At 46.3% G+C, this 27,672-nt stretch overlaps 2 protein-coding genes across 12 annotated transcripts in view; both read right to left on the bottom strand.

Moving 5' to 3' along the window:
* Positions 1 to 261, bottom strand: part of MTM1 (myotubularin 1) — a 39,890-nt gene extending 39,629 nt beyond the window's left edge. For 2 of the 9 annotated variants that reach the window (XM_040572177.1, XM_040572178.1), the window contains exon 1: positions 205 to 260. The gene's annotated coding sequence lies outside the window, so the exon portion shown is untranslated. Of the gene's footprint in view, positions 1 to 75 lie in introns of all 9 variants that reach the window. The other 7 variants (XM_040572184.1, XM_040572176.1, XM_040572183.1 and 4 more) reach the window with 6 other exon arrangements.
* A 12,941-nt stretch (positions 262 to 13,202) lies between these two features.
* The window catches only part of MAMLD1 (mastermind like domain containing 1), a 77,984-nt gene continuing 63,514 nt past the window's right edge, over positions 13,203 to 27,672 (bottom strand). For all 3 annotated transcript variants that reach the window (XM_040572175.1, XM_040572173.1, XM_040572174.1), the window contains 3 exons: positions 17,252 to 17,398; positions 15,696 to 15,777; positions 13,203 to 15,406 (listed from right to left, as the gene is read on the bottom strand). In XM_040572175.1, the coding sequence (XP_040428109.1) occupies positions 14,385 to 15,406; positions 15,696 to 15,777; positions 17,252 to 17,398 (1,251 nt within the window). In that variant the 3' untranslated portion in view covers positions 13,203 to 14,384. The remainder of the gene's footprint in view (positions 15,407 to 15,695; positions 15,778 to 17,251; positions 17,399 to 27,672) is intronic.

Below are 27,672 nucleotides of genomic sequence, written 5' to 3'. Positions count from 1 at the left end.
CCAGGCCCCGAACCCGGCCCAGGAGCGAGCCCCGCCGCGGCCCCAAACCCCAAACCCAGCGGGGCGCTCCCTCACCGCGGCCGGGGGCAAGGCCGGGGCCGGCCCCGCTCCCCCGGGGCCGAGCTGAGGGCGGGGAAGGGGGCGAGGGACCGGGGGCTGAGGGGAGGGGGCGCTGACGGGAGGCACCGCCCGGCCCGCACTCACCGCGGCCCCGCCGCCGTCGCCGTCCCGGGCCCGAGCGCGGCCCGCCCCGCCGGAACTGGGCCGGGCCGCCGCGCGTGGGATGCCGGGGGCTGTAGTCTTCGTGGGGCCTGCCGGGAGCTGTAGGCGCGTGGGGCGCTGAGGGAGGAGGCGGGAAGGGGGCGCTGAGGGGAGCTCGCGGGGCGGTTGCGTCGCCGTTGGGAGCGGCACCTTTTCTCTCCAAGCAGGGAGTTCCTAAATAAAACAGCGAGGAGGAGGAAGGAAAAACGCAGGGAATGTGTCTTCTAGAAGGTGGATCAAGTTGATCAGTCAACGGGCGTTAATAATCATATATATATCCCACTCGCCCAAGCCTTCTCGACACACCCTGACAACAAATAGAAATTTACATATATTTTATGATGCAGGCATCAAGAACATTCTATATGCAAGATTGAAATAAGTAAATCCTTGCGCCACCTTACAAAATGGCCCATTGTCACCGTACATACCAATGGCTGTGTACGGCCGGAGGGCAAGGTGGTAATTTGGAGATGCTTTGCTGTCTGCTGCTGCTTGCCCTCAGGAAAGGTGCCTTGGGGATGTTACAAAACATTTGTAATGTTTTAGAGCGTATTTGTGAGTTACAGAGCGACCACGTCCAGCTTCTTCAGGAGCTAACTTGCTCCTGTCAGTGGAGAGCCAGTGCTCTCCCTTCTCAGGGCTGGACATGACGGAAGAGCAGAGCAAAGGAAAAAAAATAAAGAAAACAATATAAAACAAAAGAACCACCTTGGGCCCCTTCATGATTCCATACAATTACAAGCTTGTTATTCAGGTTAGCCAAGCCTGGCGGCTCCAGCAGCACCCACCTCACACCAGCATGGTGGCAGCGCTGGCCCCGTCCTCCACTGGAAGGCAGACCAGCACCTGCCCATACCATGCCGACAACCAGAGTCTTTGCTTTTCCATATCTTCCTCAAAAACTCTTTCTTCAGTTTCATTTTGCCAGTCCTTTGTTGTCCATGAACAGTTACACCATCTGAAGATCCAACTTTGAGCTACACACGCTTTGAGGTGAGCCATGTGTTGGTACCAGACAAGATGTACTTTCAGAAGGAGCCACAAGACGATCACTTTAAAATTAATTTTATTCATTACTTCTAGGCATCTCCTTTGCTATCAACAATTTCTATCTTGAATTCCAAAAACTGTAGAGAATCAAAGCAAAACACGCAAGGGATGGATCCTCTTCTCATGAAGAAATTGTTTTCTACAACGAGCATGGAACTGTGAGTTTAAAATTAATAATCGGCAGAAGTAAGCAGTGAGCAAAAGGAGATGAAATATTAGTTCACCTCTGTCATTCAGATAGTCGTTTGTTGTCTTCTCTTATGATGCACCCTTGCTTCTGACCTCATCCCTTCAGTAAAGACTAGCTAGAAAATTAACTGACACAATTTTGAAGCCTTGCTTTGATCAACTCCAGTATGGTATTTCCAACAGGAAATCATGAATCAATGTATTGGATTATATTTATATACATATGTGTAAGTATATATCTATTTGTCTATGTGTGCATACACACAGAGGATCCTTCTTATTTGAAGAGTCTTTCAAACTTTCATTCAGATCACATTTTAAAGCTTCTCTCTGACATTATGAAGACTTAAAAGATATTTTTTTGCCTCACTCATTTAATGATCTTAGATTTGAAGAGTCAGAAAAGTGCTCTCCACAATTACTCTCTGAAATTTTGCTCAGACAAAAATTTCCACTCAGATTTTTAACAATGATGCCTCTTTACTGCACAGTGGTATGCTTTCCTAACTAAACTCTTTGCTTGTGTCTCTATTACCTTCTTATGAATGCTGAGTGGGATTTCACCTTCTGAATGCAGTCACGGGTGCCCCATGAGCCCCACACCTGCATGGTCAGATGCCTGTAAGATGTGAACTTGACAAAAACCACTTTGAGGCACCTGACCGCTGATTCACCTGATGGCTATTTGGTTCCGCAAGAACATACATTATTTAACTTTGGGGATGTTTAGGTTGTCTCTGTATTTCTGAGCCTGTTCTTTCTTCTTTTGAATTGTAGCATATGGTGGCTGGGTCATAATCAGCCCAGACGGCACACAAATACTCCAGCCTCCATCCAATCTCTGGACCATCTGGATAAGAACTGGTTAATTGAGAACCCTAATGCCATTTTGAGCTCAGCATAGTTAAAATAGCATTGTGCCTTCTCCCACAAGTGCTCTCTACTTTGTCTATTACACTATTATCTGCCTGTACATAATCATCTCAGACTCAGACCTTTCCATAGTCCTTTATGTTCAGACTGTGTCCAAGTCTGTCCATATAACTAAAACTCCCATCTTCTCAAATCTCAATTACCTCAACATCCTTTCCTTTGCCCTTGGAAAATATAACCTTGTCTTGCTCATACCTATTGAGAATGCTGCTACAAAGCCCATTTTTCTTAGTCTGTCATTTTCACCACATTATTTCTCTCTTTTCATCCCTCTACTGGCTCAGCCCACTCTATCATGTCGATCCTTACCAAGTTGTCTTTACTTTGAAAGGCCTGATAGCTGGTCTTCACCTTACTTGCCATTTCCATTCACTGCTGAGGCCTAACTGCAGCTCCCATCAGCTCGTGATGTCAGTTTTCACAGCCCACTTGTAACACGTTTAAATAACTTATTTTGTGCTTTCTTTTACCTGCCTTTTATTTCCAGGGATGCTCTAAACAGCCCCAAAGTTGCTGATCATTTGTCTTCAAAACATGGCTTAAAATTTCTCTTTCCTGTAACGTCTACAGTAGCATCACATTTCATTGTGCTGCCTCTCCTGTCTGTTTTCCTCACTTATCTCACTTCTTATTTTGACTGTAAAGCTCTTCAGGGTGGGAATGTCATTTGTGTTGATTCTGATCCATAACAAGGCTTTGTAGCACTAAGGTAATGCAAATAATAAACACACATACAGAACTGAGATGCCAGGGAAAGCCTAGGTACTTGATAGTAATATTAACTTGTTTTCCTACTATTTTAGGGAGAAGAGGAACAAAAATAATTGGAAGTAGGAATTCTCTGTCTTTAAATCAAGCCCACAGACCAAGGTAAAGATGATTTATATCCACCTACCTAGCAAAAAATTTCATTTGGTAATAGTTGTCACATAAAACAGAAAACACAGCGTAGTGTCATATTTTTATATGTACGCCCATATGTTCACGTGTACATTTCCCCCCCACACACACACTTTTACAGGTTAGATATTAGAAATGATATGGTACATCACTGATTCTTTTGCTTTCCTTACACTGCGCCATTTACACCCTTTGTTTCCTGTTATTGTCTTTTGTTTGCTAACTTGATGTTTATTTTTGTCCCTGCTTAATAAAGACTGCCAGATTTAATTATTATAAGCTGTACTTTAAGACCTCTTTAACCTATTTCTATCTAGCTTTTCCCTTCAATTAGCCTAATCATTTCTTTATCAAGTAGCATGTTACCAAATAAAACACCTATAGCACCCTAAAAATAAAAAAAAATCTGCCCCTTGCTGCTTGACTCACAGTAGCAATAAGGTGAGTTATGTAAGACGCCCGTTGTATTTCTGGATCCTGCAAGTCCCAAGGCTGGAAATAGCAATTGTATTTTGGGAACCATTTTCAGAAACACTGACTGAATGTACATACTTGTTATTGTGAAATCAGGCAGATGCAGGCTTTCAGATACCTAGGTTTTGCAAGCACAGTACTGCTGATGCCAGAAGTTGACACATACCAACTAAAGGATATATATACACATATAATGTATGTGTACACACACACACACCTGCTGTGACTAGTAGACGGACATCTCCTATTAGATGCCAATTCTTTGTCTTCAAAGACAGAAAATTAATATTAGGCACTTGCTGTTCCCATATTCAGGTTAAAAAACACACATTGTTTTCCTCATGCAGATATTAGAAGCTGTTAGTATGTTTTATTTGAGACGTAGCTGCATTTCAGAGGAAGGCAAACTCATTCTCACATATTTCATAACTAATTTGCATAGTAAGTAAAAGGTTTTAAAAGCACTGGAATGAATTTGGATGAAAGGAACCCAAACAAATGGAAGTTAGTAATATCCACTGAATTACCAGAACTATTAGTGGAATTAATTTTAGTACCATCAGAACAATGCCCCAAATTAAGAGAAATAGAAGAAAATCCTCTTAAATTAAATAGCACACAAAGGAATAAGCTTCCAGTGCACTTAAATGTAAATTGCAATAGAAAGTGACCTGTTAAATGTGTAAATATAGCTCATAAAACAGAAGTACCTTTTAGACTAATACCCATTAAGTGCTTTGCTTTTGGTCTGTGCAGAACTGAATTTCTCTAAAGGACTGAGGTTTTACTCAAATCCCCAAAGAATTTTAGTGATGCTGGGCAGCTGAGACTGCAGCAGCAAAGTGGTTAAAGTTAAAATACCTTGTAAAAGTCTCTCATGGATCCATCAAACAGTTTTATCAGTGTAAAAAGTCTCTGTGATATGGGACTCCCACATCCCCTTCTATTTTTGTCAAGGTCCACACATGTACAACTTAAACTACAGTAGCATCTGTCTGAATCACTTAAAATTCAGCATGTAAAAGTTATTTTAAGCATTATTTTAAGTATGCCAATGGACACAACATGGGCTGACGGAACAGAGTTCATACGTACTCTAAACAGAAATATTCCTTGTTTTATAGTACAAGAGTCACATCAGCTGGTGGGACAGAAAGGGGAACATTTCCACCACCATTTACTCACAGTGATATATTTGTGCATTTTGGAAACACAGCACAGCCCCTCTCAGCTGCCATCCCCCATAGAAGAGGGGTTTGCTTTGAAATTCAGTCAGGCTTCAGGCAGCAGGCTGCAGTGGCTGAACAGTGAAGAGTCCAGAGATCCCAGGGCTCAGCCAGAGAGCCTGTAGAAAGATTAGTACTGGGAAAGCCCTTCCTCTTTAGAAATGTGCTTCTATTTAGATCAGAATATACCAAACACTATCACAAAAATCAAGCAAAAAGATCACATCAGCAGCAGAAATAGCTACTTATGCAGGACAGGAAATCAATGAGCTGGCCAGCTGTTCTGAGCACCACTACCCACCAGAGCATTACTGATTTCTCTCTCCAAAAACCAGGTGGTCCATTACTCTCTGCACTCTCAGATACTGGTGACAACCTTTAGGTTGGATTCAAGCCTGTGTCAGCAGAGACTCCCAGTGCACAGTCTGGGGAATTAAGAACATGGTTTCTTTTGGCTTCTCCAAAAACTCATGCTGGATTCATTTTGGTTTAATTCACATTTCCCCAAATAAGTTTTGTAGGGAAAATAGATCTAATCTCATTAGACTAAGGCGTTATTCTTTATAACAAAAAAAAGAAAACCCTCCACCGTAGTCAGTTTGCCTAAATATATCACAGTGGGTGAGGAGAAACCGGGTTTCAGATGTAATTTTCTTTCCCGTTGTTAGAGGAAATTGCCATCTATTGGCAGGGTTAAAAGCAATCTGGCACTCATGGTATTATCAGGCATCTTCTTGGGAGCAGTGGCTCTAGCCCACCAGACCGAGCAGCTCTATTTGCATGGACGTGCTTATTCACAGCTATATGAGAAGGAGATGAAATTTAAATGAAACAACTAAGAAATCGGTGTACTTTACTTAACCTCAACCGAATAAGTGATCAAAGTCTTCTTCAAGATGTTCTGCCTGGGCAAACACCACCCCTCCCCAGGAATATTCAGCATAACTAGGTATGGCTGGAGTGCTGAACAGCAGAATGGGGAGCACAGGGAAACTTTGATACTGTGAGTAACAGGAAGGGCCCCAGGTTCAGTGCTTACCTTTTCAGATGGTGCTTTAAGACCTCAGGTAATCCGTTCAGACTGCTGCGGCGTGCGATGGAGGTTTTTCTATTAACTCCCACGGGACCAAGAGTCATTCTGGTGGTACTGAAAGAGCCAAGCTGCTGTGAATCAGCTTGCCTGCCTCATCTGGGCACTCCAGTGAGTAGGAGAAAATCATTTTATTGCGAAGCAGAACTTTGGTTGATCTAATGAGTAAAACAAAATCCCTCTCAGCTCTGCAAAATCACTGGGACAAGCGGGGGCTTGGGAAGCCCTGAATACCGCATCAGATGCTGATATAGGTTTCTGCAGGCAATTAGCAAAGCTTCAAGCAGCCACCTGAAAGAAATAATGGCTTTTATTGGAGTTAACGCAGTAATTTCTTCCACGAAGCTTCTTGTGAATAATTCTTGCTGGAAAAATTGTACATGATTTCTTTTCATTTATATTTTAATGCAATTTATTATACAACAGCGACCTCCATTCAGGGTTCAGAAGATCAGAGTACTTACAGTAATCTTCACAGCACTTTGTATCTCCAGCTACAGCTTACATTCACAGCATGAAAAGAATAAGAAGTTAATGTACCAAATCAGAAAGTCTCTCTGTGGCAGTGTTAATCTCTGTGTTGAGTTATTATTTATTAGTAGTACTGTGGTAGCGTCTGGAGACCAGGGCCTCATTGTGTTGGGCGCTGCATAAAACACACAAAGAATATATTTGCTTTCTAGAACAGCTTACAGTTTATGTTTGAGGATACGGACAAGAGGTACTACAGCTATCATTATTGCCACAGCCAGAGGCAAAACTCTCTTCACGCTTATTGTGGATGCTGACACCAGGAATAAAATTACCTACTGACAGACAATTAAAATTAAAACATTATTCTGGGATCAGAGCTCAAGGTGCAAGAAGATGAAAAGAGCCTCCCTGTCTGATTTCATGCAAGGCCAAGCACAGCTGCAGCTAGTATCTCGCTACACTCCTGGGTACATTAGCCATCCATAAGAAGCTCAAGAGGTATTGGGCATTTGAGCTTCTAAACCAGTCAATCAGAGAGATGTCTGCAAGCTGAAGTGCTGGGTAAATGGGGACACATTTGCGTATCCCCTTGAGCTAGAGAGTGCTGGGAAAGGAGGCACCTATGGTGGCAGAGCTACACGGGGCTTGGTGTGTCAACTTTTGGCGTAGCAGCTGGAAACATAGGCATGTTTTTTTTGGCTTCCATACTGGTAACCGTTCCAGGATGCAATGACCTCTTTTTGCTCCCTCTAGTAAATAATGTTTAGTTCTCTGTTGAATACTGTATTTTCATCACAACTAACTTGTAGCCAGTTTCTGAGCCTGATGCAATCACTTTTGAGTGTCTTACCCATGACTCCCCCCTCCAATTTTGAACTGCTGGCTAATTGTACCAAATTCAAAAGACAGTCAGACAGTAGAGGTCTCAAGATAATTAAGTTTCACTGAGTAGACAGGCAGGGAGAAGAGGGCACCTTCCAAATACTCACAACTTCACCTCTTACAGCCCTGGATTCCCATCAGCCTTCTTTACAGTCAGATGTGTCAGTCCACGAGTTACTGTCTTGCGTGTGAAAGACTTTGTAGAGAAAACAAAGGAAATGTAAAGGTGTGTGAGGAGATTTAAAACAAACAAACCCTAAGCATACCTTAGTTAAAAAGTCAGAAGAGCTGAAGGACGGATCTGTCAGAAATCACTTCCAATGTTCAGAGAAAAACTGGTCAAGGTAAATGTTAAAGCAGAACAGGGACACCAAGAGCAGATGCCCCCTGATTTAAAGCGAAGAGCACACCTCTGGGCTGTAAAGCCTCCCCAGACAAAGGAGTGGGTTCTGCGGAGTCTTATGGCAAATCGTAAGCCAAAAACCTTAGCAAAGAGCTGTAGGTTTGAAGCAGAAATCAGACACCTGCTCTTCAAGATGCACAGGTGGCAGTTTGTTGGCAGGAATACCGGTGGAGAGGAGCAAAACGCCCAGGTTTCTGCTGTGAGCCCACGGCCCTCTGGAAAGGCGAGGTGTGCTGCATCCCAGGTTGCTGGAAGTCAGGTGGCGAGGGAAGAGCAGAGCTTGTGCGGAAGATGAGTGGAATCGATGGCTCATCCTCCACTGCCTACCTGTCAGGCTGCACGCTCTCCCTGGCCAGGATGAGCCGACTGGCTCTTGAGGTTGGAAAATGAAGACACCAAGGGGCCTGACTCATGGTCGCATTTTGGCTGCAGCAGGCCGTGCTGAAACAACCAGCTTCTCCTCCCAGGTCTGTAAAACAAAGCCCAAACGTGTGCACAGCCACCGAGGGTGATGCAAACCACTGGCTGCAGGACGTGGCTACTGGTTCTGCTTAACTACGCTTAAAAAAATCCCGCCGGTGTCTGCCTGCCTCATTAGGTACTTAAACGTCTTTGGGATTCGAGTCCAGAGTCTTTTGTGCTTCGCAGTCCCCCACTGCTAAGTGGACATCATAATCTCCCTGAAAGGGCACAGGAAAATATATATATTTATAAAAAGATTGTGAGGTGTAAAGAGGGGGTTAGTGGGAGCCTCCCAGACAAACCGCACAGCCAGCTAATAGGTGAAAGAGAATAAGAATTTATGGGCTGAGAAGAGGAAAGGAGCACAGGTCCTGGTCTGCAAGTTAATTCTGTTTCCCCCGCTGCCATACAAAGCAGGCAGGGCTGACAAGGAGCAGTGTGTAAACTGGAAACAAAGCATGTTTCTGCAGCTGGACGGAGTCAAGCACAGCACTATATTAGCAAAGAAAAAACGGATTTCACAACTTTATAGCTTAGGGCTGATTTCCCCTCAGGGAGTGAAAATAGGCTGTCTCACCACCTCCTGCTGCTGCCCCGGTCTTGTCTGTCCCAGCCATCGATCAAAGGCAGCATGGCTCAGGACGTGAAACCAAGCAGGGGCAGAACCGGGTCCCTTTGCTCCTTGAAAATGGATGAAGGCAACATCAGAACAACTGAAACATAGCATCCTTCTTTGATACAAATCCAACTTTGAACATAAAACGACGTTTTCTTTTTTCCTCCTACCAAATTACTTAAATCGCAGACATTAAATTGCAGCATCGTAAACCTTTGTAAGGGTAAAAGACATATGATACACAAAACCCAGGAGCTCCCCCTCTGCTTTCTGGCTCTGACACATGTGAAGCTGGCAGCGGAGTTCAGCCGCACGGCGAAGGGCCCTGTGGGCTGGGGGGACACATCTCTGCTGTAGCTGTGGGTTATTTTAATTGACACGGAGCCATGATGCAAGCCAGACCACTGCCATGCCAACCTCCAGGAAAAAAAATAAATTAAAAAAAATACAAATCCAATCCAATCTCTACTTCCTGAGCACAGAAAAGCAAAGAAATTGGGCTCCGTGTCCCCACCGCGTGCATGGTCATGTGTTCTTGGCTGCGCAGCGGGCGTGCAGCACGGCGCAAACTGCACGACCCGAAGTGCACCACGCAGGCGGTGCGAGCCCTCCGTAGGCACATGGCTGCCGCGGGCAGAGTGGGGACGAAAGCCAAGTCCCAGACCTGCCGCAGAATGGGAAATGGATTAAGACGTGCATAAAACAGCGTATTTGTTCTGAGCAGTGCTACGAAAACCAGCCAGCGAGCTGGGAGGGAGCAAAGAAACCGGCTGTGATTAACGGCAGCTCTCCTGGCTTGAGCAGGGCATCTTTAATCAGGCGCCTTTCCCCAGGTCTGTGTGGGATTGTACACAGGAGGCCTCCTGACCAGACAGAGCCTTAAGTTCTCCATAGCTCCTGCAGCTGCCAACCTCTACTTGGCTTTTACCTTGCCCAGGAGAGACCCTTAGTGGTATTTAAAACATTATGTCCTCTTCCAGACTCTTCTCTTTTTTTTTTCAGATTTGATATACACATAGCAGGGAACAGAAGTTGAAACAGGCATTCAATTGCTGCTAAGCACCACAACCCGAGCTCAGCCTGCATCGCTGGACCGGGCAGACGTGGCAGGGACAAGTGTCCCCCCAGGGCCATGAGCCACCTGCCCCCAGCACACACATGGCAGGAGGGGCAGCAGAGCTCTCCCTCGCCCTTGCCTGCCCTGCGGCCAGGCACTGCTCCAGGCCCTCTCCCTGGGGCACGGGCACATCTGCAGCGCCGTCAGCAGGTGCCAGCCCCCTCGCCAGGTGCTCGCTCCTGCTCCCAGGCTCGTATAAATCAGGGTTTACCCTGCCGCAGGCAGTGGAATAGATCCTGATTTACAACATCCTACACAAGAGGAGAACTTGACCTTACACTTCAGCATCAGTGCGGCTTCCTTTGTTGAAAGCTTCTTAAGCAAGATGTGTAATCAATCCTGGAGAGCCTCCGAGCAGCACGGCTCAGGTTCTGCATAAGTCAGGGCTAGGCTGCCTGGGGAAATTGCCTGATATGGGCTCCCATGACACCTATTCCTAGGAGCTTTCTGGATGCTTTTTTATAGGAATGAGCATGTTTTTTTCTGTTTTGCCTTTGTCAAAAATGGTCTGGTTTAGATTAATACAATCCACAAAGAGAATTTTTCCATGGTAAGCATAGAGTTTTAAAGTCTGACTTACCTATGCCACTAACCTTTAAGACAGACAAGCTCTTAGTGAGCTTGTCTTTGGAAATTCTGGCCTTTATAGGGACTTGATGTTATTTTAGAATCCAAGAGGAAAAATCTTACTGCCTTGCCTGTTTTCACGGCCATAATTATGAGGGCAGTCTGGTGACGTAACTTGTTTGGGAAATAAATGATAGCTTTCAATAGTGAGCGCTGTCAGACACTTCGTTCCTTGTAGCTATTTTAGACATCTAGATTCATTTTGCGCTTCCACAGCACCAAATGCTGCTCTTATTTATGCCTGTGTAAATCCCGTGCTAGACCACTGACTTCAGTCGACCGAGTCCATGTTTACACCAGCCCGCAAGGCAGCAAAATTTGGCTTGTAGCATAAGTCTATGTACGCCTTGTGGTGTGATCCTCCTGCTCCAGTAAGCGTGGTGGGTAAGTCGTGTGAGGTATTTAGCCTTATTCCATCACTAGTCGCAACTATTTGCCTTAGCGATACGGACCATGAAAGCAGGATCAGGCTTCGGGCATTTTCACACTTGAAACAGAGAGAAGAAAAGGGGAGGGCAAAGTACAGAGAAAGGTATTTCTTGCAGAATAAACCAGACAATTTGCTAGGATAGAGGCATTGCTTGTTACAGCCTGATACTGACCATAACTGCAGTACTAATGCCGCAGCTGCTGAGATGTGCCGCGTGCTTTCACCCTGCACTTTGTGCCCTGGTTGGAGCCACAAGCCTCCCTGTGCGCCTGCCCCGAGGAGAAAAAGCAGCCCAGCTCTTCGACTGCAACCCAGGCAGGGCACTTGCCATTGAGATTATGTGCCAAAGTCCCGAGAGGTCAGCAGCAGGAGATTCAGCAGCTACAAGTACCACCAGAGACACCAAGAAAATAATAATAATTTTCTGTCTTCAAAGCATGACACAGCTGTGACTCCTCACAATGCCCCTGTGAGGTAAGGCAGCACAACCGCTCCCAACTGAGACACGAGGAACGAGAGATGGAGAGGTGAAGAGCTCTACCAGTTCAAGCACTAGACAAAAAAATAAGAGTGAAAACAAGTGGGTACACAACTTGGGTACAAGACAAACAGCTTTTCATAAATTCAGTGGCAAACAGCTGGCTTTTGAAGACATCCCCACCCAGTGTTGGTAACCCAAACCCCACAGACCTGAGAAGCTGAAAGGTTCATTGCCAAAGACAAAACGAAGAATGAAAATGGGGTATTTTTGTAATATTTATTAATATCCTAAAGAAATGTGTGTGGCAGCAGTCACCCCTTCCACCTGTGACTGCCGGGCAGCTAACCCGGAGGGGGCCAGGTGCTGGCAGTGCCCAGACCTGCGGTCGGAGCTGCTGCCCCGGAGAGGACCCAACTCGTGGCAGAAAAGCTGCTGAAAGGCTGCCAAGTTTAATAGCCACACAAACTCACCTTTGTCCCCACCACAGACGTATTAAGAGGCATTTATCGCCTCTCTGCCGTCTGGAGGCGGGTAGGCATTTCTGTCTCATTCGGAGACTTGCAGGGTTTTACAGCCTGTTTTGGGTGGTTGTTTGGTGAGGCCGGTTTCTTTGGCCTGAAAAACTGGCTTCTTTCTTCCTCGCCCTGGTTTCATGCTCATACGTTTCATTCTTGGGATCAAGCCTGTTAGGAGTTTACTTAGATTAAGCTCCTACCTTCACCGTCATGAAGCCTCAAGGATCTTCAAGAGGTGCAGGGTGGTGGTGGCTGGGAGAGGCCTGCTGTCTGCAGAGCTGCTACCCACCTGCTTTATACACTGACTGCCTCCTCATATTTTTTCACTTCAGAAGCTCTTTTCTGCCATCCAGCTCTGTAGAAAAAGGTTCCAGACAGGAAGGGCCCACACCAGGGTGGGGACGACCTCACCCAGCCCCTCCCTCCAGCATGGACCAATTTGAGGAAAATCCTCCCCAGGAGATTTCCTCAAGCTCATCATGCCCACGGCGTCTCTGGGATGAAGGGCAGGACTACATCTCCGCCAGCCCTAGAAAGCTGGGGTGGTGTCTGCTTGTGTTTAAACAAGGCAGTTCTACCTATAGACTCTGTTTGTGCATTTATTTAAGGCGAAAAACGTCCTCGTTCATCCTGCTGTTCCTTGTGCCCAGCTCACTGCCCCAGAGCAGGCACGGGCTCTCCCCTCAGACCTGTGTTCAAGCAGTGAATGCCACCGCAGGCACTGCTGAAGGAGCACTACAACAAGAGCCCCAAAATCTAGATTCAGTTCTATTTCTGAATAATAAGCACTGAAACCTAAAAAAATGGAGCTATGTAAAAAAACAGAGACTAATTTGTTCATATTTGCCCACAACTGTACTGGAAACAGAGAGTGGGCCTAGGAAAGCCCATCTTAAAATAAAATTGAGGCCCACTTCAATTCTTTGTCTAGCTCATTCCGTCTATTAACAGCGCATACACATTTGTACACGTTATTAGATTGACGTTGTAGCATCCTGGACAAATCAAATTAATTCAAATATCTGCAGGTACAAAATGCTGGAGCTAAGAAACGAGCACATAAAATATATGCAATTTTCCCCTGGCAGTTTATTATGGTATGAAGAAAAAAACATTCTGTGCTTGAAGCTGACGTTATATTACAAATGTATTGCGAAGTATGACGTGACTATTAAAATATGATTACACAAAGTATGAACATTTTAAGAAGTTTACAGTACAGTGAATCTTTTATAAACGGACTCTTAAATATACATAGGACAATAGTAGCTGACAGAAAAACATCAAAAATTAACTATTAATGTTTATAGACTTTTCCCCTGAAAAAAAGTCTCACATTAAAACAGAAATTATGAAAAGCCTTAAAACCAGGAACGCATCACCTGTACACTACAAATATACATGGCAGAGGTGTGCAAACCAGAACCACCTTTTCGCTGCGGGATGCAGTGGCCAGGAAGCCTTCGCGATGTCGGACCAGCACCTCTTCTTCAGCCTAACTCACGTCACACCGCGTGTTCCTCAGCTGGCTGCGACGCACGGACACGCACACACACCACAGTGTCACAGCACATCCTCACTGCAGGACACTGGGTGACGCGCTGCCAGCGTCGCATCAGCGTACTGGAGTGTATCAGGTCGAGAATTTCCCCCTGATCCTGCAAAAGGATCCCTGCTGGCGGGTCCCTGACGGCGCTGGGAGCCCTGAGGGGACCTACACGCCACCATCGGGCTGCAGGATTGAGCTGTGAGTCAACCAGCAGTTGCTTTTATGGATTTTTTTTTTTTAATGCAACTTTTCAACCTTTCCTCTTGATATGGGAGAATAGATTTCTGCCTAGTCTGGCTGCAATGACACCCCTAGTTCATGTGTTAAGTTATGTCAAAAACATAAGTATTTTATGCTGTAATACACAGTATTACTGAAACTAACAATATTATTTGCATATTTATAACAAGGTATAATGAAATCCCTATAATAAAACCAAAAGTTATGCTATAGATTTATTTACAAACAGTCCAGCAAAGAAGTATAAATACTTCTACATTTAAGGTTTAGGAAAACATAATTTACAAAATATTCAAATATATACAGTCATCTGAAAAACTGCCAATATTAAACTTTGATGCAGGCAAAGAATTGGCTGAGTCTAGTCTTTCTGTACGGAAAGAGGTGGCGGTTTTCATGGGCCACCTGTTGGTTTTAAAAGTCACACACACGTTATTTACAACGCGACCGCTTCTCTCCGAGCTAAACGTGTCCGGAGCTTTGAGCGTGCTGTCCCAAAATGTCATCTATCATTGTCAGATTGTTCAACCACTCTTCGTCGTTGCTGCTGCTGCTGCTCTTCATGAGAGAGTCAAGGAAGTCAGTGTCGCTGCAGTTTGCGGGCAGGATGGAGCCGCTGTGCTGGGCCACGAAGTCGTACTGCGGCAGCTCGGAAGCCGCGCTCATCCTGCTGAATGCGTCGGGCGGCTGGCCGGTGGCCGGGTAGCTCGGCGGGCCGAGGCCCGAGGCAGGACTGAGCTGGTTAAAACCAGACACTCCCTGTGGCATTGATTTCATAACATTCATAGCTGGCAACGGTCCCCTGGTTAAATTGTGTCTCAAGTTCTGAGTACTCATCGAGCTCAAGCCCTGGCCAGCCTGTCCCATGCTCAGTTTTTGCATCTGTCTGACCTGCACTCCGGGAGCGATCTGATTTGGCGGCACTACAGCCTGCTGGGAGAACTGCTGACCCGACGCGTTTGGCCTCGCGTTCTGTTTGGAGAAAAGAGTGTTACTGGAGAACTGCTGCATGCTGGTATCCATTTGGCTTTGATTTGGCATTCTTGGCACAGCAGTCGGCGTCCACATCTGGGCAGATGAGTTGGGATAGACGTTGGGGATTCTTGGCACGCTCGGCTGTCTTAAGTGCTGCTGAGTCGCGGAGTGATTCGCCAAGGAGCCAGAGCTAAAGCCGGCCATCGGCATTCCCGGCCGCACGGCCGCGTGGCTGTGCACAGTTTGGCACCCTGAGTTCATGCCCAGCGAGTTCTGGCTCGGCCGCAGGGGGATGTTGAAGTCAGAATTAGGCGGAAAAACCCCCTGCTGCTTGCCAGGGTTGTGTGGAATCATCACCATGGTCCCGCTGCTCTGGCTGGCAGTGGCTGGGGCGATGCCCGCGCCCAAGGTGCTCTGGAGCATGGCTGGGTTAGACGGCAGCATGCGGTGGTTGGGCGGAGGGGCCGGCATCGGCTGGCTGCACTCGGTGGGAAGGGGCTGCTGCACAGCTGCACACAGAGAGACATGTTAGCTGGGAGCACCTTCACCCTGCCAGCACGGCAGATCCTTAAGAGGCTGCCTCGCCGTACTTATCTTTCTCTACACGGGCCTCTGCTCCGTGGGCTGTGTAACAGCGTTGTTACCGGAGCAATAAGGAAACGGGTGAATCTCATGATACGTAATAAAATGAGAAATGCTTTTATTTCAGGGCAGAGAATCATTAAGTGCCCTGTATTTAATCAGACCCTAGGCCCTGGCTCCTCGAGGCTTTCGATAGCATGCCACTTCCCTCCTTACCTTGAAACTGATTCATCTGCTGAGCCGCAAACAAACTCCTCTGCTCAGACGTTACTCCCAGCATGTTTTGTCTCTGCTTTTCCTGGAAAACAAGGGGAATAATAGTCAAGTTGCAATCTCCTGACAAACAAGACTAGCACTTGAATTGTAGCCACTGTCATCATTAACAACCTCTCCAGTGCATGCACACACACATACACACACACAAACCCCTCTGACGAGATTCAGCCCAGACAGTTCATTTCAGAGTGAATCTTAATTGCTCACATGCCCTTTCCTGCAAAGGTGTCCTTACAACAGCCCCGCATTAGGAAGCGCAGCCTTCAGCGGACGCTGTGCAGGCAGCCGAAGGCCAAAAGGGGAGCTGGACAAACATGCAGCCCCTCGTGTTCACCAGCTTACGAGTGAAGCGCAGTGCAGCCAGAGGCTGCAGGAATCCTGGCGTCTCCCCAGCGCCTCTTGTGCTGACTCTTTGGACGTTCTCTGAAGTACCAGATCCGGGGACAAAAGGTGCCCGAGAGTCCATTAGTGAACAGAATCTGTGGCAGCATTTCAGGGACACGGTGACAAGCAAGGGACTGCTGGTGGCCATTACCCTGCCCGGCTCTGCTCATGTGCATCACCTATGGTGCTGGTTGCCACTTCTCATCAGAACACAGCAACAAACCACAGGAAGCCCTGGATCCTGGATCCTGCTGGCTTTCTCCAAGTGACCCGATTCATATCTCCAGCCATTTGACCCTGGAACCTGCCACCGCACTTGCATCCCTGCCGCAGACAGCAGCTGTGACCTGGGGAACCTTCCACACGTGGTGCAAGCTGAGGCCTGGCTGAATTCCTGCTGTGCTAGAGCAGCACAGATAAGCTTAAGGCTAACGGATAACAAAGAGGTACAATTGTTTTTGGAAGGGAACTTGATCAATGAACAGGATAGTATTTGGTTAAGGGTTTTACTGAACTACTTCTCACACCATCTCCTATCCAAGGAAACGAGCCTGCTTGCCCCAAACCCAGCAGCATGCTTAGAAAGTCCGAGCCACAGGCTCGGTGATGCCTCACCCAGCTTGCCTGTGGGATTCCCCCACCCTTGCTCCTTCACACAGCATGTTTCAAGCCTCACACAGGGACTTCTGTCCCTCAAGAGACCTGCCAAGTCCAGGACAAACTGGAGTTTATCATCTGCTCTGGGATATCCCTGGGGAACCAGGGAGAAAGGCAAGCATGGAGAATCTCTCTCCTGGGGCTGACTCACTCTTCAAGCCTCCCTTCTCAGCGTCTTCCCTCCCAGCTCTGAGGCTGACCACGGATGACGGCAATGATACGGAGGTGACTGAATTCTTCCCTTGCACATGAGTGGGCAGAGCTGCACTCGGACTTGCTGAGCAGCACTTGATCGTGGCCTCTCTTAGGCAGGACAGCCCTGCTCTGACTCAACCCAGCAGCTCCTGGGTCACTCCTTAGTGTTTGCTGACTGTTCATTTCCCCATTCCAGTTAGTCCTGTCCCTCCTGGTGAGGTGGACAGCACAGGAACCCACAGAGGCTCTCGGCATCATACCTGCATCAGCTGTCGTTTCATAATTTGCTGCTTCAGTAAATGGTTCCTCATCGTGTACCCATTCACCGTGGCTGGTGCCGGCACAGAGCCTCCACTTGGGATGGAGCCCGGCTCCTGAAGTCTGGCAACAATTCCAGGATTTTGATCCTGCCAAGAAAGATGAAAAAAGAAAATTAATCTCATCAGGGAGATAACAACAGAAGCCTTTATCCTCTCTGCTGATGCCCTCTCTCCAGTCTTTGGCTGTCCCATGCCAAAAACACCTTGTGGATCCACATGGACCCACATGTCATGCTGGGGGTGGTGAGGGGCAAGGGGACTGCTCCGATTTCTGAGGGTCAGCACAAGAAGAAATGAGAGAAGCAAAAGGTTAATCCAAAATTCTTTGTGACTAGCCCAAGGCTACGGGACTGATTCACTAAGATTACTGGCGTCACATGGCTGCCTAGCTGGCAGGAGGGATGTGAGTAAAGCGTCACATTTCCCACCAGTTCCCCAACTGTTACACTGAAAGACATAAGGAAAGAAAAGTTGCATCAGGGTAGGACTTGGCAATTGGATATGATGGAGAAGCCACAGTAAAAGGAAGCAGCAGACCAAAGGCAAAAGGAGAGAAAAGGAGGAATCAGGCCAGGGACCCAGAAAGATGGGGAAGATGCGGGCCTGGATTGAAATGCTTCTCAGGGGTTCCCCAATGGTAACACGGTAACATGCGGTAACACGGGATCAGATCATGGCCAGGCACAAATCAGAAATGCAACCAGCTTGATTCACGGCCAGTGAAAACTGGCCTTGCTGTAAGGACCCAAAGAAAGATCCGTGTTGACTTTCACCAGCTGAGGACTTGCCTCCACAGAAAGAGCATTGTGGGGAGAAGAAAAAAATAAATCACAAAACCACCATGAAGACACAACCCAAAAGAGAAAAAGAATTAGAAAAAGTCAAAAACATCTGAAGAGCTGGCAGGCAGTCAGGGAAATCTGAGAGAAAAAACAAGGGAAGAAGTCAAGGCCTCGAGGAGGCCAAGAAGGCAAGCAGTCCTCCAAGTGCCATGCTCAGGCACAGCAGTACCAGCGCATTCCCCTTTCTCCATTTTCACATCCAGCCTCTACATTATTTATGATGTTTTGTTATTATTGGCAGGGAGAAGTGTGTGTATTATAACCAGCAATCTTAGCCGGGCCGTGCTTCCTTTGTTTTCAGAATGGAAGCCCACATCCTTTGTTTGAGAATCAATGTTATCAGGAGATAAGCACGAAGAAAATGGTTGTTGCCTTTTGACATCTGACAATTAGAAGCATGCTCAGATGGAGAAAACAGGATACAAGCCATGCTTCAGAAAGCGTTGGGAGGCGTTTGTCACCAGGCGGGCTCCTCACGCCTGGAGCGCCTTTCCCCAGCAGCTCGCCACGAGGCTCGACCCACCACCTTCCCATATACTGCTCGTGCGAGCCATTACCAAGAAGGTCACCGAAATTACTCATTTTTATGGTGCCTCCTTTTGTTGTAGCACTTTGGCCTATTATGCAAAAGCCCAATTGATGAAATGTAAATGCCTGCTAGATAATTTACTAAAAGACACAAACCTGCAGCTCATCACTGCTCATTATCATTCCCATTCATGGGCAGACTCATAAGGCTAGGCTTTATTAGTGGTGCTTTGCTTACAATTCTGCCGGACATCTCTCCTCCTCCCTCTCCCCTCCTACCCATTTTATTCCCTCTCTCCCACAGAAAAAAAAAAAAGAAAAAAAAAGGAGGGGAGGAAAAAAGTAAATATGATTTACTACAGATGTAAATATGAAAGTTCATGTAAAGCTAGCGTTCTGCTTTCATGTCAGACAGTATTCTGCAGCCACAGTTAAGCTCTGAATAATGCAGATTGCCTCTAGGGGAATATTTGAAAGTGCAGGGATTCAGTTTGTGTACTCTACACATGAAAGACACTGAAATGTTCATACCACCAAAATCCCTGCCATCTATCCAATTTCCTCCCAACTTGTCTTGTTGCGTGCAGAGGGTCTGTGCTTACTGAAGCAAATGAGTATAGTGCAAGGACGATCATTCTGATGTCTAGCTCAGGGCTATTGCATTAACAAGTCATAACATTAAAGGCTCTTTTCCTAATCATGTCCACCTCGTTCCAATTCTTCCTAAACATCATCAAGAAAATAATGTTGATTTTTCCATATTATTAATGCTAAAGAAGTGTAAATCACACTACTAATTGTGGCTCTTGTGCTGTGGCAATACAACAGCTTAATTGTATGGGATTTTCTGCAGGCATCCTATAGCAATAATGACAATCAGCGAAGTTCATTTGCCAATACAGAGAATGGGCTCCTGAGTTTTTCAGACCAAAGTTGTATAACACTTCATTAGCCGGTAAAGAAACAATCTATAGATATAAATTTTGCCTTTGGGGAAATTAGGACAAAATAGCCCAGATGGGAAGACAAGGAATGAATTCAAAATCTTTCTGTCTGCAGTTCACATGTAGGTTAATCCAAAAAAAAAAAAAAAGAAAAAAGTTCTCTTTTCCTCTTTTCACCGCTAGTGGGAACTACTGTATTCCCTTACAATGAGAAACACCCGTGTCAACGTCACGACTAAGAATAGCTCTGGTGTAGTCTAAAGGACGCTGCTATCTGTACCAAAGGTTAATGAACTTTAAGCATTTTTCCTTTTCATCACTCCCCTAGAAAAGTCACTTTTCCCATAGTAAGGCCAAGCCAAACATGCCAGAGTCTTAACTTGTCTATAGTTTGGACTATCCCGTTTCAAACCCCGAAGAGAGCGAAGAGAGGAGGGTTCTGGTGTCAAAGCTGGGAAGGATGGAAGAGGGTGTGCACACTGAGGGGTTGTAAGGCTGAGCCAGCTGCAAGCTGCACGGGGGCATGCAGGTGTCTGTAGGGGATTCTTAATCTTTGACATCTAAAATAAATGCGTTTGCATGTTTGGATTTTTTTTTTTTGGTCCTTTTTCCCCTTGAAAACCTCCTAACAAAACCTGAAATCGGCAGAACCCCCAGCCCAGCAGCAGGCTACCCCGCGTGGGATTTGGGGCCGTGCGTTTGGGAGCACGTGCTCGTGTTGCGGGGTGAATTGCCGCACAGCAGTTCGGAGCCCCTGCCCTATCCGGGGGCTTCCCAGCTTGGCAGCTCTGCTCGGGAAGGCAGTGGGGCTACTATCCCAGGCACCAGTTTCATGAGCAAGGAGAAGAGAACTAGGTGCAGGGTTTGCAGGAGCGTACACTGTCTGTGTCAGTATTCAGGCACTGACTGGTTGCAAAGCACACACCAGTGAGACCCGTCCTTCCCGACAGCCTCGGGGGCACACTGTTGGGACAGCACAAAACGCATCTGCAAATTACTGTGTCTGACTGTAGCCAGCATGGGGCCGGGCCAAAAAAGACATTCAGGCACACACTTAATGCAAAGTGTGCAAACAGTCCCGCTGGGACCTACCGCGTGTATTTATGCATCTACATCCTTCTAAAATCCTTCGCTGCTGAGCTCGACCTACCCAGCCTCAACATCTTATCACACACGAGATGCACAACTGCAGTAAATAAGCACGGAGATGAATTGTTCTCTGTGAATACAGCTGATAAACTCCAGTCCTTACCACTTAGTTATACATCCAGTAATCACTTCTGTGGCTTCACTTAAGTGAGAATGAAGAAATTTATGGCCCCTAATTCCTCTGAATCCTCATTAACAAACAGTCCAAAAAGGATTTAAAAGCAAGACTTTCTGAGGATCTGAGTTAGAGCTTTAATCTCCCTTTGGCAAATATGTAAAAATCCCTCTAATCTTTAATAAAGAGCATTCATTGTTTTTTAGGACTGTGTGAAAACAGTAAACTCATTTATCATTATCAAACTTTCCCATCTGCTCTTACAGTGCGACTCTAAAGAATATAACAAAGAAACGTACATGTTAAATTGTATTGACTTAAGCCCAGAGCTATTGGAGATGTACAATTTATTTCAGCGAGGGCATGAAGGGGACTGCAGGCTGCTAGACAGAGTCATTTGTCCAATGTTGAAAAGACAGTTATCTGCACCAAAATGGCTCTTGGAAAAGCACATTTGCTTTATAAGAAATAAGCTGCCAGGTGAGACCATTCAGCATTATGTTACAGACCCAGACAATAAAACTAAGCCATGAATTTCAATAGTTAACAGATGGACTAATTAGAGACTGAATTCTTTGTGGTTCTAACAGATAACCAGGTCACAGCAAGGTTACTGAGAGAGAGACATTCAGCTTTGCAAATTTCAGTAGATATTTGCAGAGTAGGTGAAGAACTGTACTTCCTAAATGAAAGCGTTAGCAGCAGTGGAAGAACGGAAATGCATCTAATTAAAAATGCATATCGTAGCTGCATTCAAAAAGTTTCTGCCATTTCAGAAAGCACTACTGATCTGAGAAATATTCCCTCCGCTTTAAATGGGGAACCCAGCTGACTCCAGTAATTATATATCTGAAAACAGAAGGATCATTGAAACGAGCCGCAGCACCGCAGAATAAAAGGAAAAGACAAGCCATGGGCAGGTCAGGGTAGATGTTTGCTGTCAATAACAGGAGGGGACAAACTGAGGGGATTTTTTGCAATCAGAGATAACTTAGCTTGAAATATTTACCGGGATATCACACAGAAAAATAATAAACTAAATAGCGAAATAAAATAAAATTAAATTAAAACAAAGAAAAAAAGGAAAAACATGCCTACAAGACTTAGGGGTAGCTTGTGCTGCTGATCCACTCAGAGGCCGTGGCTGCACAGCCGGCTGGGGACTTTCGGTGGATCCGTACTCACTGCAGGGACAGATACTCTCTAGGGGTGGGGTGAAGTTTCATTAACCGAGTTTTGTCCTATATTTTAAGAACATCTGTTGTGTTATGTATGGGGAGTTCTGTACTCTGCTGAGGAAATGCAAATATTAGTTTCAAACTCCTGCTTCGCTGTTTCCCTGTGCTTCCGCCTGCCTGCCCTATGCTGTGATGTTCTGGCGGGGCTTTCATGGCAGGGTCGCCCTTCTCTCTGAAGTCCATGACTACGACTCCTAGTACAACCACTCTACAAATACTACAGACTAACCAAATAAAACACTAACACAATTAGAGTTGGCTTACCCATAGAATTACATGGCTGTAGGAGTTTTGTGTCTTGAGAAGCCACGTGTAGGCTTCTGGTGCCTAATAATCCCGGTGGCTCCAGAGCAAACCGTGATGCCACCCTCACTAAGGAGAACCACTGCCTCCACAGCTGTTAATACAGCTTGCTAATTCAAACTGTGAATCTGTTTGGCAAAGGCAAACAAAATTCATGTTCATGGTTTAGCAGGACAACCGTGTCGCTCCATTCAACAGCACGTCTGTAAAGTGCCACGATCATTTGCTTCACCCTGAAGTCACGGGTTATGTATGCTTCTGGCCTCTGCTTCGTGCCTTTACAAAACTCTCCGTTTGCTCTTTGGAAGTTTTCTTTCTTTTTCCCTCCTCTATTCTGCTCCCAGTTCAGAGATGCTCTTTAAGATAAAGCCGAGCCTTTCAGTTCAGCAATGCTCCACAGCTTTTTGTTTGCTTGTGCGTTTTAATACAATGTACGAACATTGATAAAACAAACTGTGCAGTTCAGTGGATCTTTTTTTTACCTGTCTTTCACCCATTTACTTGATACACAAGCGTGTGAAATACTACCAGCCTCAGGTTTCTAAGCTTATCTTGCAGGCTGTCAGTCAGGAATAGGCTTTGTTTGAAGGCTGTAAGCGATCCACGTGTATATGGCTTTGTTTTTTAAAAAAGTTCTTTTAAGTTCTTCTTTCTTTTCATATGGCACACACATCTTCCTTCAAAGGTAGTCCTCCTTCGTGGGAGCAGTGACAACATCACCACAGCTGGCTAGCAATTATAGCAGGAACTCCTCTCTTCAAGTGAAGCAGATGAAATGCTCATTTCCCTATAGCTGCTCCTACCCTGCATGCTGTTTGGACTCATCCTCCTTTTATATCTTTATATCAGTCTTTTTAACACTGTTCTTTAACATTAACTGTAGCTGTTGTTTTTACGTGTAAGGAACCAAAGATGTGGAGACAGGTGTTTTGTAAGTGTCTGTATAACATATAGCCAAGATCCAGAATTGAATTCTCTGCAAAGAACAAAATATTTATATTTGCTTGTACAGCCCTCATGATTCTCCAACCCTTGACACCCTGCTCTCGTTCCCATGGAGGGCAGCTCGCCTATAAATTCAATGAGATAATCTGAAACTGTATTTATCTCACCCAATTTCGGCTGGTAGTCCTTCTGCCTGTCTCTACAAGGTTGCACTAGCTGCGATGACAAACTACAACGTCTCGTATCTATAAAGTGGTTTGACTCAAGTAATCCTTGTGTTATGTCAAGGCACGCTCTCTAGCAGAGGTGTCGATGAGATTCAAAAGTCGGCTGAGCTCAGCACCCGGCGGGGGCTGCCACAGAGAAATGCAACAACCGAGTGGCGAATTTGAGAGAGAACAGAAAAGATCCAATCATAAAATAACAAAGATTTCACTCTAACAGAGTGAAAACCAGGAAATCTCGAGATCTTTCCTGATTCCTAGTCAGATAAATCAGCTCTCCGCCTGCCCATTTCTGAAAAGCTCTGCGAACTGCAGGGCGGTGGTCTGGAGCACAGAACTTAGCGAACACTTCATTTCTCTAAGCTAATGTTTCCATGAATTTCTTCTTCCCTCTCATGTAAAGGTTCGATTTGCAGAGGCAGGTGCCTGAGTCTCATCCCTTGCAATCGCAGTTGGCTGCCGGACCGCTTCTGAGAAGCCCTTTGCATGAAAACCTGCCCACATGCAAAAAACAACAGCACATGCTCCTGGTTTCTCAGGCAAGCCCACAAACACAGCATGCTCTGGCACAAAGTATCACATCACTTTTTCACTCTTAAACCTCTCACAAGCTTGCTCTTTCCTGACGGACGAAACCATTCAAGCACCGAAAATGGTTATATCATATCATCTGCCCAATCGGGTGCCAAAATCCTCCCCGCCAACTTACAGAACAAAATCCAGTGACAGCAATGAGCTGACATAATGGATAGAAAGCGAGCTGTGACTAGGTAGTCCTCATCATCAGATTTTTAAAACCAAGATATTGACATGTGAAAAAAGAATAATACATTAAGGTGACCTTGAGTGTGGGGAACAAGGAGCTATCCCATTATTTTTTTTTAAATTAAAATTATTATTGAAGCACCCAAAGCTGAACTGCTGTAACCAAGTCAGCTCAATCTCCCCTTAAAAATTCCTTTTCTCCCCTTCAATTCAGACTGTATTTACAAACTGTAGATGTCTCATTTTTTTCTTGTGTCATTTCATTATTACAGAGTTGAGATCACTAGCCATCTGCAGCTTCATTTCATCAAGCTCTGATTTGTCCTTGGAGCAAGGTCATCCGGGACAAGAACATAAAATGCTGCTTTCCTCAACTGACAGTTCTTTATGCCTTCCTGTAAATATTCCCCACTAATTTTAAATAATTTTACCACTTCATACTCCCCCTCACACGCACTGAAAAGGCTGATATACACGCATATTAATAAGGATCTTGTCATTTAACCACTGCATGACATATTAGAGGCAATTAATGGTGTTTATTTGCTGATAACACAGGCATTTCAAACTCCAGCTCAAGAATCCTCGATGGCTTCACGTGACTTGTAGGATATTAGCAATGGGTCAGAAGTTGGGATCCCCCCACTCAGTATTAGCATACGGTTGGAGCGACTGCTTTGCATCAAGCAGAAAGAACCTGCAGTCGGTGTACAAAAATTACCGGCTGTTACGTACCGTATGGTGGGGGCCTGATAATAAAACATTGCTAGGTGTACGTGGGTTCATTCATCAAAATCAATAGAGCGATAAGGAATGATTTTCAGAAGCATCGCACAAAGTTGCAAGCTAAAACCAAACACAAGCAGAACAAGGAATTTTTGCTCAAATTAGATTTGACACAGCAGAAATTCTGGAGAAACCTTCTCCAAAGCAAAGGCTACTGCTCAAGATCACTGCAAAGCCAAACCACCACCACCACCACCACCCAAAAAAACAAACAAACAAAAAACACAACCAAGGTAAATTAATTTGAGAGTCTTCATTAGTAGAATGAAGCAACAGGGAATAACTGAGCAACTGAGAAGAGCCAGCACTGGCTCGGGGGGTCCTCTTCCCCCTGGTCACTGGCTGCAGATACTGGCAGCAGCAGACAGAAGGGCCAGCCCTGACCCCAGCCCAAGGTGTGTACCTTTTGGCACCTGGGGAACTCTCTGCTGGGCTCACGGAGTGGATATGGAGATACGCTCTGCTGTATGCAGCCATCTGGCTCACAAGTAACAGCGTGGGAGTTTTTTTTACCTGCGCGCCTTTATTAGCCCCAGCAGTCCCACACGTTAAGATGTGCACATCACAAAGGTCTCTTTGCAGACGCCTCTGCATGTACCATGTGCAGGGGGGCACACGAGCCTCTGATGATTTTACTTGCAGAAGCAGACATCCCTTTGGACAGACAGCAGCGGGTTTGGCTCGTGAGACTGTGAGCATGCATTTTGTCAGAGGAGATGCAAAAAATGCGATCATCAAGGGTGAACTCCCAAGCCACCCCTAAAGGAGATGATCTGGAAAGGTGAGCTTGTTTCATGACTTAGTCACAGGATAAAAGCTGGCCCTAGGGACCAGGAGTCACATCACCAGGTTCGGTTTCCAGTTCCACCACACATAGTTTCTTCATGTGACTATGGACAGGTCGCTTCATTTCTGTCTCAGCTTCCCCAAAAAGGAATAAAAACTCCTGCCTGAATACAGGAGGTCGAGGACCAGTTTCTGGAAGAGCTCTTCAGCCCCCTGGGACGGTGCCTCCACCATGCTGCGGGCAGAGCCGCGCTTCGTGCCTCTCCCCAGCGAGAGGCAGAAGGGGCTTTGCCTGGCTCACCGCGCAGACGAGGTTTTGTCGTGTCCTCCTCTCTACATCTGTCCTCTGGGTCCGGCCACAGCTGGTTGCATCGCAGAACGGCACTAAACTACACCGACCTGTAATGGTCCCCCGGGGCCTCCAACCTGGCTGTGCGGCTCAGTGGAGCGCGGCGTGTCCCGGCCGCACGCCCCGCCGGCCCTGACTCACCCCTTGCGTGCCGCAGGAGGAGCAGCCGCAGCAGCCACGGACACGGAGCATCCCTTGGTGCCCAGCTGGGAGCTGGCGGAGGGCCGTGTGCTGCGAGAGGGCAGCCCCGTGTGCTGGCTGGTAGGAAAAAGCAGAAGAGGCTGGCTGAGGTAGCTGTGGGTGAGGAGTCTAGGGTTTTACTGGAAGTCCTGCTTGATATTTTATTGTGAGAGCTATCGCCGCAGTGAGGACAGTCCTGCTTCGCTCTGTGTCCTCTCCTGCACCTCTGGTGTCTGCCTGCTTCCACCCCTGTTACATATCCTACTCTATCATTTACAAGGTAGGAGATACCCTCAATTAAAAATTTATCCACGACAAAAAAAACACATTCAAGCGCCTCCAAATACCCTCTTCTCAAGTCGGCCAACACTTCCCTGACATTTTCTGGGACCTGGAGCCTCTGTCACTTAAGAGAATGGGCCTCCAGAAGCACACTTTGACCGGCTGGCCCACCACACTTCTGTAAGGCGACAGGAAAGCCCACAAAAGAAGCAAGCTGTCTGGAGCTGGCCCGTGCTCCCATTTCTTCCGCGGAGACACCGCATGTCAACAGTTAACTTCCCTTTGTTCCCATCCGAATGATTAAGGTTAGAAGCCTGCCTGGTGACATCACCAGAGTTTAAACATGCTGGATATGGTCCAGGGAGCCAAAGTTATTGCTGACCCCATGGTTACTGATCCGCTCTGCAAGTAGCTGATGTCTGCTCTCACTTTATGAATTATTTAATGGGTTAAAGATTGGTCAGGTCTTCTTTATGCAACATACAGCTACGGAGTGGGCAGGAGGACATAAACATGCACTAACAAGGTTAAAGTCATATACTGTAACTACACTGTCTGTTTTCAGCTTGCAGCTTTATTGACTTAATCATGCCAGCGCTGCAGCCAACAAATCATTAAATCCATTCCATTCTTCTGCTGGTTCCCAACCACAAAAACAGAGGCAGGCAAACACGAAGCGAGTCCCGAGAGGGGGTGGGGAGCGGCGGGGTGCGGGGCCAGGAAGAACAGTGGGATCACTATGGAGTGCCGCGCCGGCCCCTCGCTGCCAGCACAAAGACGCCAAATCTGTCTTTACGGACTAAGTGGTTTCATGGTTTAAAGTGACACACTCGTTTGTTCCTGTTTTGTAATGATTAGAGGAAAGAAGAAGGGGGGTGGGGTTGTAAAAAAAGGAATAAAAAGCAAACCGAGCGTCTCCGCGCCG

This window comes from Cygnus olor, chromosome 13 (genome assembly GCF_009769625.2).
Source record: "Cygnus olor isolate bCygOlo1 chromosome 13, bCygOlo1.pri.v2, whole genome shotgun sequence".
In the NCBI taxonomy this organism is placed as follows: Eukaryota; Metazoa; Chordata; class Aves; order Anseriformes; family Anatidae; genus Cygnus; species Cygnus olor.
The sequence above is the reverse complement of the archived record's forward strand: the minus strand, read 5'-3'. Positions and strand labels throughout refer to the sequence as shown.